The sequence below is a fragment of the Megalops cyprinoides genome, chromosome 8 (assembly GCF_013368585.1).
Source record: "Megalops cyprinoides isolate fMegCyp1 chromosome 8, fMegCyp1.pri, whole genome shotgun sequence".
NCBI classification, from domain to species: domain Eukaryota; kingdom Metazoa; phylum Chordata; class Actinopteri; order Elopiformes; family Megalopidae; genus Megalops; species Megalops cyprinoides.
Genome location: NC_050590.1, coordinates 22,694,136 through 22,706,018, shown reverse-complemented (window position 1 = coordinate 22,706,018; position 11,883 = coordinate 22,694,136). Strand labels below are relative to the sequence as shown.

General features: G+C 39.9%; 1 protein-coding gene across 1 annotated transcript in view; it reads right to left on the bottom strand.

The window, feature by feature from the left end:
- Positions 1-3,732: 3,732 nt before the first annotated feature.
- Positions 3,733-11,883, bottom strand: part of creb3l1 (cAMP responsive element binding protein 3-like 1) — a 30,710-nt gene continuing 22,559 nt past the window's right edge. The window contains exons 6-12 of the mRNA XM_036535871.1: positions 11,037-11,186; positions 10,397-10,455; positions 9,969-10,037; positions 6,926-7,025; positions 6,458-6,584; positions 4,274-4,523; positions 3,733-3,906 (exon numbers count right to left, since the gene is read on the bottom strand). Coding sequence (XP_036391764.1) covers positions 3,870-3,906; positions 4,274-4,523; positions 6,458-6,584; positions 6,926-7,025; positions 9,969-10,037; positions 10,397-10,455; positions 11,037-11,186 — 792 coding nt within the window. The 3' untranslated portion in view covers positions 3,733-3,869. The remainder of the gene's footprint in view (positions 3,907-4,273; positions 4,524-6,457; positions 6,585-6,925; positions 7,026-9,968; positions 10,038-10,396; positions 10,456-11,036; positions 11,187-11,883) is intronic.

The following is an 11,883-nucleotide window of genomic DNA, read 5'->3' as shown; positions in this document are numbered from 1 at the left end:
TGTAAATGAGTCTTAATTGAATCACTGTGTCTATAATATACTGACAGTGATATTTTAACTTCAATGCAGTAAAATCTTAAAATAGATGGTAATGTTTTAATGAAAATAATGGCTTGCTTTCCAGCAATAAAAGAAAATAAATATAGAGTATGAATGAAAATGCTTCAGTTTTGCCAAAGCATATCCCTCCAACCATGCTCAATGCTACAGAGCATTCTAAGAGAATAACCTGTGTATTGTGTAATTGAAGGCTAATTGAACACAGCTTTGTTGAGCAAAATATTGCTCTCCCCTTTCTTCTATGACCACTATCATTTTGAACACTGGAACAAGCCTTTGTTGATTTTCAAAGAAAGGAAAAAACTAATTGACCTGCTGAAATGTGTTTTTCCACCAATTACACCAGACAATAATACTGTTAGTTGCAAGATATTTTTGGGCTCCAGCTAATGATTTATTCAAGTGGTTGTATATAAAGGCCCCACAATCAAAGGTGACTGAAAAATACTATAAACAAAATAGAAGTCACCTTGATTATGAAAACTGAATAACTTCATTATTCATCCACTTATTCCACTCAAAGTAAATATCCATGCTTGCTTTAAAGACAACATTGTAAGGACCATTGATTAAGGTCCTCCTAAATAAAATTCTGAAGGTAAGTGTTATCGTACTTGTGAATGTGTAAAATCACAATACCGCACACAATCAACTGGAACACCTAGCAGTAAAAACAGACAATGAATTGCTGATGCATTTTTATATTTTGCTTCATGCTAACTCTACATTGCAAGACACAAATACAGAAAGTCAGTACAAGCATTCTTGTCACTCGTACTTGAACACATGCATTTGGATTAACAGCAACAGTACTGAAAGTCAGAAACCACTAATCACTTTCAAAAGGAGTGAGAGAAGTACTAAAATACATTTTACTATAAAAATACATCCCCTATTTACAGTGCACATTTCACATCATATGTACAAGGGAAATACAAATAGCAAGGCCATCAGAAGGCACAGGCAAACAGTAGTAAGGTAAACATACAATTCAGAGAGTTTTGCAAATCCCTTAACAAAAGAGACAATCTGAAATCTGCTTGGAACAATGCAGGCCTGTCTTTGCATTGGTAACAATCTAATGGTAAACAGAAGGCTATTTAACTAAATAACATTTATATTTGTAAAGACTGTCACAGAAAAGGGAGATACCATCAATGTGACAACCCAATCAGTTACCAACATCATCGACAACAGTTTACAATGATTTCAACTGTGTTGTCTTCTTTTCTGCATTGTTTGAAATGAAATGTCATGCATGATTTTGAATGAACATATGTGGCCAAAACAACAAAAAAAATATTTTTGTGATAATTTTTTGTACTGTAAAAACTGAGTCAAATGTTGGTGGGCTTGATTGTGGACAGAAGAATCAACACAAAACAAATGTATGTATTATGCTGAGCCTTTGGAAAAGAACAGTGATAATTCCGTATTTTTGATCATTCCTGTAAAAGATCCATTAAGGTGAAGTTGTCTTCGACCTTTAAGTAAGGATGAGAAGACCAGTTTGGTTAAAAAATCTGATTACTTATATAAAAATGCCACATTTCTCAACCAGATCTTGTGCCAACTTGACAACTGAAAAGTGGGACCCTGTGTCAACGTTTTCATGAAAGTCAACAAATACAAATAAAACCATGATCAAAAGGCATACGAGTTAATATCACATGGTCTGAATAATATGTATTCCCTAGCACTTTTTGGCTGTGGGTTGCACTACCCAGGGCAACAGAGAATATGACCTGTCACTCATGTTCTCCCTGACGTGTTAGAAAAGCAAAATACACACTGCAGATGCAGGCAGACAAGTGCCGACTCAAAAATCTGTGGCGCAGTGAATCCAAACTCCTGACACATGTCTCCTCTTGCTAGTTCCAGAGAGTCTACTCAGCCTCCTACCCGCGATTATTCACTCACTGGAGTTCAGCATGTCAGCCACACATTACACAACTGCTCACTTTAAATATTCTGCATGGTTCAGCCATCAGTCAAAGATCTTTAAAAGTTGTTCCAGTATAGAAGGAAGAAGTCTATTCTTGCAGTGCACATAACGCGTCATTTTTTTTTTCTTTTTAAGTTTCTTCTATAATATTTATAATGTATTTACATTTCTACCACCAAAAAGTTTCTTCCACAAGAAAATGTTACTAAAAGAGTTCTGCTGTATCAGTGAATAGTTTTATTGTTTACTGGTATTTTGCTTTAAATAAATAATTTTCGTTGTTCAAAATAAGACATCTGAACTGTCATCAAAAATATTTTCTTAATTTGAATGTGAGGATTTAACTAGTATAATATGTTAAATTATGTAGGGCTAATATGTTCATTTTTCATCAAAATAAATTTTCAGTTTTTGATTGCCTCTGGCAAAATAATGGGGTATTGGGCAGGCACTGAAGTTAAAACATTCCAACATGATCATATTAAAATATTTTAAAGGAACAGAGCTGGAAATATAATCTCTTAATAGACATGTGTGAAATAACTGCACATTTGAAATTTATCCAGTTCTGTTATGTTATGTATAGAATGCATTTACTCCTCAACAGGTTAATAAATTTGGTTTATGTTGGTTTGGTCTACATTTATTCCCACTATTGATCTTATCCTCTATATACAAAAATTTCTTGTACAGAAATAAAAAAATAAGCAGGAAAACTGTTTAACAGTTATGACAATAAAATGTAAACATTACATCATCCTTATCACTTACAAAACAAAAAGGTAGTTCTCTCTCATTTTTTTTTCAGAAAAATAAAATGTTCTTTTTGATGCCCACAAACAATGATTATTATATGATTTTTAAAAATCATAGTATTCCTGGTGGCATTCAGATAGAAAACAAACAGAGTGGAACGTAAAGCTGGATGTATACATTTTTAAGCAGATTGTACTAAAAAAGAGCTTGAAGGCACTTGAATCCAACAGCTTTCAATTTCTTATTTGAAGTGAGCTGTGAAAGACACTGATGTACAGGCATGGGACTTCTGTGTAATCTAAATGATATGGGATTCAGCAGGAAAACAGAACTGACCCTGCAACATGAAGTGAAATACTGTAATGCATGAGTAGACAAGGTGTGATTTAATGTCAACTTTAGCTGCCAGGAGCCTGCTTCTTGACAGTTTAGTCCCTGCATGAAAAGGTCCCACAATAACTTGCAGGATGCCATTTATGTAACAATGTGTGCTGAAAGGGGAGAATTTGGACAAATCTAGGAGACTGCTACATAGATATATAGGTACACAGCAAATGAGCTCAAAATGTGTCTGGATTCATTTCTGGAAAATAGTTTTTTGAGCCCCCCAACCCTACAAAAGTAAACTGAGTTTCACCCTTAAACCACAGCACCCTTGTGTTTCCTACCATATTTTGGGTGTTCTCAGAGTTGCAGTAGCAGGCTCTGTCGAGTGCCTCTTCAGCACAGAGAATGGCACCCACGCTCTCCCACTTAGAGTGAGGGCAGCCACAGCTATTTTTACTGGGGATTCACAAGGCCCTTATTCCAAATCAATCCACATAATGTACAGATTTTTTTGTTTGTTTCAATGCAGCAAGGAGAAACTAAAAAATTCTTGGGAGTTCAGAATCAGAGTGGTGTGTGGGGCCATGATGAAGCCAGCTTGTGCCCCGCTGTCCCCCTCCCCTCTCTCTTCTCTCTGGGCGGGCGTGTATATGGTGGGACAGAGATGCCAGGGGGCTGGGGGGCACATTACAGGCTGCCTCGGCACTGGTGCTAGAGACACCTGCCAGGGGCAGGAGTCCGTGGAAGGCTGCATGCGTATGGCAGCTCCGCCCCGGACGGGTTAGAAGTACTCCGCTCCACCATCAGGGTTCGCCTCTCTGTGACAGGAGGAGGAGAATTACGCAGTTAACTACAACATAATTTTAGATACCCTTTTTTGCCTTGGCTCAGTGACAATTTAACTAAATTTAAGATTTCTAGACCAACTGGATATTTGTTAGAATGTATCCCACTGAAATTCCATGTTTCTTTCACAAACATGTAGATAAAAAATATTTTTCTTTATTCCCAAGGTCACATCTGATCAACTGCCAGGCAGTCTCTTCAGCTATATGTTTCTTTGCAGGTGTGGATCAGATGAGCTACCTGATTACTTTCATACACGATAGGCTGACCAGCTGGTGCCATGGTCTGTAATCAGAAACATTATTTGCACCAACAGTAGTTACAAGCTCTGATCCTCACCTTTTGTGATACTGTTCTTTTTCATGGAGGAAATCTGCACCTGTCCTGTTGTAGTCCACCATGTCTGCATGGGCCTTGCTCAAGTACTTGGTGGCTTCATGCTCGCCCCGGGCATCCTGGCCTGGCTGACCCTCAGTAAAGTCACGTGTCACCCCCTCCCAGTCGTTATTGTCCTCCACTTTCAGGAAGCTGCCATATCCATCCTCCAATGGGGAGCCCTCGTCATAGAAGAGGAGTGTGCGGGAGCGGACTGCAGAGACACACACACCAGCAGGGGAAGTTAGCTGCTGCTCAGCTATGAGTCTTACTTGAGTTTTACTTTGGTTTGGTTAACAAAATGCAGTACTTTGGGTTTTGGGAATACACCCCTAACTCTCATCCTTTCTTCTCTCCAAAAATGCAGTCTTCTTTTCAGTTGATCCAACCTGTATTCACTATGTGGTCTGCATCCAAACCTACCTGTATTGGTAATTCTGTTACATGATTTATATAATGTATCTTTCCACAGGGCTATTGGATTTTCTTTGTGAGAATTGTGTGTCCTTTACCTACTTATCCAATAAAATATTTGTTAATTTTATCCAAATATCTCATCAAACATCAGACACCAAATACAACAATCCTGTCTTGTGCCATCTAAGTGATATCCACATATCTGAAAGGTTTATGATTATGCATCACCATTCCCATGATGCTTTACACTCCTGGCAACTGACACATTTCAGTTTAGTTTTATGATCTCTGGTTTCTATAGCAACCAGCCTGATATCAGCCAATCAGAGCTGTCAGCAAGCCCTCATTGTGTGGGACTATGTCTAAGTAGCTCTCGAGCATGGTTTTGAAAAACTCTAAAAAGGGCTCTTGCATCTTCTAATTGACATGCAGCTATGACTAGACATAGGCATATTCCTATGCTCCATAAAGGAGTGGATGGTGAAAGGTAGAATTGACCCACTTGGGAACTACTTTCATATTCAAAGGGAAGAAGACATAGAAAAATTCAACATTCAGCAGCTCCAGCTGAGCTCAGAGGTAGAGAACTGAACCTAACTCAAAAGTCTAAACTATTATCTTTGAATCCAAACAATGACAGAAAATAGCATTATAAGGTAATGTTGCATGTCAGAACCAACAGAACATTTACTTTTACTTTTGAGACCTCACAGACAACTCAAAGGTATCTAGGAACAATCTTGAGTCAGTTGCAATTTAATTGTAAGATTGCCCCATCTTAGATCTGTTGTTTTTTTTGTTTGTTTGTCTTTCTCAGCCACTATTCTCACTTTATTTTATTTAAAGTGTAGCTTCTTTTTCTCCACTCTGTGTGAGTGTTACCATAAAGCATCCCCCAGCGCAGACCATGAGTCACTTCTGTTTTTTCTCAAACATGGTTGGGGTTAGGATTAGCAATTGTGCAAGTTAATCCTGGATCAGTGGAGCAAGGGTACTATCCACCTAAAGCCTCAGACTGTGTGACTGACTCCATTAAGGGGCCAGGTTTAGTTTCATTTATGCTAAAGTAAAACCTTTACAATACCATCCAAAATCACATATAGATGTATGTGTTCAAAGCAAACAGCAGTAAAGAGTAGAAAGTTTGGGTGTGTCAGAGACCTGATGTATTTTCTTATTTTCTTTTTTATTTTTAGTGTCTAATGGTTTTCTTCCTGCTTTGTTATATTTCATCATTTGGTGTCATTGGATTCTGATTCTGGGATAGTTTTCACTCACTTTATATTTCAACACAGCAAAACAGAGAACCAAAAGACAAACACACACATTTTCCCTGTTGTTTCTCTCCTGTTGTGCAGTTACTACTACAATAATTCTCGAGGCAAAAGTTGCCTGTAAATGCTGATCAACCACAATTATAACCTTAAACATTATAAGCTAAACAGTATAACTGCTCCCAGATCAGCAGTTATGATCAACTTCTGTGTAGTCCAATAACAACACAAGGCCTATCATCAACATGATGGGAGGTACTTTCTGTCATTATATGACCCTTCTCTGGAGCGCCCCCAAGAATTACCCACATGTCAGTGCAATACACAGAATGGGCCATGCTCAGGCATAACCAATTTAGAAATATGACAAACAGCATCACCCTCTGGAGTGCTCCAGAGGGGTGTATGTGAAAGCACCTAGGGGGACTATGAATCAGAGTGAAGACTGTGGACATACTTTGACTGGCAGTGTAGACATCCACAGATGGCAGAGGCGTGGACTTCACCGTATGGGACGCAGAGGAGAACTCGGAAAGACAGGGCATGAAGGAGCCCAGCACCAATACAAAACACAGTGCCACCACCTGTCAGGGGGAAGCAGACACTGTGAGCATTCCATCAGGGCAAATAAACACAACAGGACGCCACCGTGTGTCTGAGCTAGAGTTCATCATCTCCACACTGTAAATACTACACATCATGTCCTTACATGTTCACCTCCTTGATACACTGTAACACTGAATGCCAATTAGACAGGCAGTGAATATCCTTACCTAGATCTGTGGCATGAGGTAGCTAGAGGCTGAATCCCTACGATTTAGAGCAAATAGAGTCTCAGCTTTCTTTACGGATATGCCCAAGTGCACCAAAACTTGTACCAACACCTGTGTGTGCAGAACACAAATTATAGGATTGCAGCATTTACCATGAGGCAGGTGCCCGTTTGGGTAGAGGCCATCTTGCAGGAGCGCGGCACCTTTCCAGCTACCAGCACCTGGAGCTTCTGCAGCTGCTGGAGCAGAGATCTAAGGGAGGTGAAGGCACACACACGCCCACATCAAACTACTAAACACACAGAGTGATTTCAACCAACACAAAACCCACACCATATTTTAGTTATTTCAGATTATACAGAACCCTTAATGCTGTGCAAGCATCAAAGGAAAAATGTCTTTCCTACACTCTCAGTTCTGTAACTTCAGCTTCTGGGACATAAGATCATTCTAGGACAAAATACTGAGGGATTAATGCTGAGAAATGAACAGGGATTATGTAAACCTAGCAGTATTTTTACAGTGCACTTTAAACTAACCTACAGTGCTTCCTTCTTATAACCACAAAGTACAAGTTTTGGACAAGTATATATAGACTGCACAAACCTCTGGCAATGCAGACACCCACAGTATACCCATGCACAACCACTGCTCTATGTTTATAACCCACACAAGGCCAAGGCACAATACTAATAGCAAAGAGCTCTTTGATATTGATTTACAGACCTGAATGTTCACATGCTTTCTAAACTTTTCCAGTCATAAAATCAAGGAACATAGATAAGAACATGAAGGATGCAAGGAACGTGAAGTAGATTTGCTGCGCTGGGTACAGTTGAGCAAAGGAGCAAGGGATCACACAGAGTGACATACTATCATTTGTTCACTTTCAACACTATAAAGAAATAGTGCTATTACATTTTGTTAAGAAAATAAACAATGTCCTCTTTTGTTGTGGACCCAAGAAAATATTAGCTCGTAGCTGTGCTGCACAAAATTCAGTGTTGCACCAGTCTTTCATGCTGTTTTAAATTGCCACCACAAGAGGGTGCACACTCTCCATTAATGGTGTCATGATCTGCACATTTAGTTTTGCTGCATGATCCATGAGCATCGCAATAACAACTTTAAGGAGTGTAGGAAAACTAAGGTTAATATAAAGCTAGAAATCACACTTCACAAAGAGTTCACTGTAACAGCACATACCTCTAAAGTGCAGGGTGTACTACATTCTGAATGAATTACAGATGTTGAAATTAAATATCACACATTACTTGGTTTAGAAAATCTGATGTCTTTTGCATAAACAAACTTACTGGCAACCATTCTGAGAAGATGAAGTCAGTAGTGTATTACAGAACATTATTTTTATAACTACAACATTTACAACAGTTGAACTTTGAACTTGATATTGAGTGGAGATGGAAGATGTATTTAGACTAAAATAGTGTAAAAAATAGTGTACATATTTGCTGGCTTACTCTATCACTTTTTCCACAGCATATCAAAAACATGTTTGTGTGTAACAAGTAGTGAATAGGATTTTAAAACAATAAGCTCTTCATCAAACAGCAGAGTAGTCCACAAGGAGACAAGGGGCCTTGATCTTTTGCAAATAAACATCTCTCAGATAACACAGGGCCTGGAAATGTAGTCTTCAGTGAAGTATTACATTGTATCACTTAATTTGGAAGGGATTTCTCTTGGCTTGTTTCCTGCTGTTTCCCTTGCTTGCATGACATGTGCTGCCACTAGTGGAGAAAATTTACCCCCATCATCACCCCTGTAAAATACTACTAAAAATTTTCAGCGGACACCTTTTTTTAAGTCCTTGAGATCCAGTATTTCGCTTCACTCATGCAGATGTCTAGGTGCCGTTTATCATCACCAAAACAAAAGCAAGATGAGGGAAAGGCCTAATTTAAGAAATAAAATCTGTGCCCCTGCCATGCCAGGAATTGCCAGTAATTCCATAGTTTTAGTTTCCCAAAACCACATATGACTGGAAGTTTAACCCCATATGTGCCTTGCTGGCTCATAAGTTTTGAGTGAAGCATTCCCAGAAGCTGAGTCAGATGCCACTCTCTCTGCCGGTGGTTTTCTCTCACAAACCGCCACAATTACAAGGCTGTTCCAAGACGATGTGTTTAAAGATATATTTTTCCTTCTGCTATAATTAGTGGAGCCATGGCGTCCCACTGTGTGAATGAAAGCAAATATAATGTATACTGTTAACTAAAAGCTACCTATGTGAACCATTATGTCTTTTACTATGGTGTTACATTTATTTGAAATGACTTAAAATGTAATGTAAACACTATGATACTTATACATTCATTGACAAACTAACCTCTGGGCCTTTGGAAGACAATGTGTCAGAGAAAGGTAATGGCTCTTCAAAATCATCACAAATGGAAAGTATTAGGCAGTTTTGGCTTATTGACACATACCCCTAACAGTGTCATTTTTTCAATGGCTACTTCATGGTTGGAAGGGTTCTGACCAAAGGCTCTAGGGTCCTGAGCCTGAAACATAGAGCTTTGAAACAGTCGGAGCATAAAGTATATGGTGCAACTTCTAAACACCTGGGGATCTTCACACTTAAAAGAGGATACCTAACACACTGTGACTCATATCAAATGTTTCAACAATTCAAGACATGAAAAAAACATAAAGCAAAGAAGTCTTGTGTTTTTAGGCCTTCAGTCAAAAACCTGAAGTATAAAAGACTGAAGAGAGCGTGCTGAATCTCTAATGCCTGACTGCATGTGAAAGAACAATCTATTTGCACCTGTCTTTTGCAAATCTTGAAAAATGCTATAACAACATAATGAAAGAGTGGGACTTATAATGTAGTAACATCTTCCCCTTTTCCTTTTTGTAATATTCTATGCATCACAGGAGACCCAAACTGAATCTCTCAGCAAAACTGACTATAATAATCATGAAGGGGGCCTGTTCAGTGTCCATTTTTATGCCAACAAAAAGGGGGCAAGGTCAGAAGTTATCACACTGCCAGCAGAGAGAACAACACAACACACTGCTGCCCTTCTGAGTCACTTACATGAGTCACCAGGGTGAAGTGACCACACAATGTTGACCCCTGATCCCTTAAGTGTGAATAAGCATAGCCCAGGGATTTACCCAAATCCCACCCCCCACCCCCGCATCTCCTGACTGTCACCAATGTCTCACCTGTTTGCACTCTCCAAGGTCTCTACCTTCTTCCACAGCTCGTTGTTTTCTGAGGTGAATGACTCAACCCTGTGGGAGACCAGTCCATTCGCACACATTAACGAACACACACTGGCCATAGGCAGCATGCTGCATTGTGGCCTGTCTAAGAAATGGCTCTTACGGCAGGTTCACTTTTATCAGAGCACAACAGGATCACTATTGGAGTATTGACACATTTTCACATGGGGTTGGAGTGTGAGTGCTTCTCATTACAGTCAGACCTGTTTTTACAGACTAAATAGTCCAAAATGCTGCAAGGTTCTTCTATAATGATGGGTGAACTCATGTGGTTCAGTGTAATAAATAACAGGCTGATAAGAATAACAGTGGTTGAGGACTATCAATGCAAGAATATAGGGGTACAAGCCATTCGGTTTCAAGCTTACTTTTTCTCCAGACACTCCACATACTCCTTCTTCTTCCTCCGGCTCTCTTGGGCAGAGATCTACAGAGGAATGCAGGGATGAATATGAAAATCATATGAGAAAAGTAATCCTAGAAAGCACACCAGGGTATACAACCCTGTCCCAGGAGTACCATAACCATGCCATTTTTCTGGGCCATTCTTTATGGTAATATTTTAACCCTTTCGCACGTGACTTATTTTATGCTATGCAGCGTGTGTGTTATGTTACATGGTTCATTATGTTTTCATTAGTGTTATTAAGCTTCTCATTAATTTAGCACAATTATTTATTCAGTTACACACCGCATAGTGTCAAAAAATATAACAAAACCTTGAATCCATCAATGTGAAAATTCCACAGTGCCACACAGAGGCAATGTAAAGTGTGGTGAAAAGTGCACTTCAGTTATGTTCCCCTTGTGTGAAATCAGGGACAAAATATACAGAAGCATAGCTTATACATCAGGTTGTACCATGCATGGTTCTCTCTGGTGCACACTTATTAAGATGCTTCAACTTTCACATATTCATTAGTGTTTCAGGACCAGCACATTATTCTGGTTCATGGTGACAGATGGACAGGGTTGAATAGATGGAACAGGCGTGGTTTGAAGGCACACCTTGTTTTTGATTTTCCTGCGGACCCTCTTAAGTGCCTTCTCCTCGGTCTTGGTGAGGGGCAGCTTGTTGGGCACGGGGTAGCCTTCTGCAATCAGGGTGCGTTTTTCCTCCTCTGTCAGAATCAGGGGCCCAGAGGTGCCCTGCAGCTTCTGTGGAGATAAGGACTTGACCTGTAAGTGGACTATCACTGAATACTGGTCGTTGGCCATTGGTCCTTAGGTATGAGGCTAAATGCTCATTGGTCGAGAGACAAACATAGAGTAGCCTGAAGAAGGAAAGTTTAAGGTGATGGGTTGCTGTTCAACCACATGCCGTAAGTATTCACTGAATAAACCTCTGGTTATGGGGATCATGGGGAGATTTTTCATTTTTCAAGCTCTCTTTGAACCACCAGCTCCCCAAAACCAGGGAAAGGCAGTACTACGACCCTCAATTACTGTCACCATCCTAGATACCAATTTAAACATCAAGATATTAAACACAAATGGTGCAGCTGGAGCTGATCTGGTTGATACTGGAGTGGACAAAGCCAGAAGCCATATTCCACTGCGTCTTCTAGACCAGGTGCAGTTCATCTTGTGACCAGCACAGGGATTAGCTTGGAGCCAGCAATACAGTATGTTTGTATTGAGTTGTTGAGACCACAGCCTTTGTTAGAGGGGGATCCCGGCCAGTCATGCCTGACACATCCAGCAGCAGACGCAGTGTCAAGGACTTCCCCCCGCGGCTGCGTGGGTGGTGCAGAACAAGGGGAAGGTCTGGCCTAGAGCAGAGAGCTCCTTGGTGTGGCTATAAAATCTGCAGCATAGGCCAAAATCATCAACAAGCACAGGCCAAGCAGGGGCA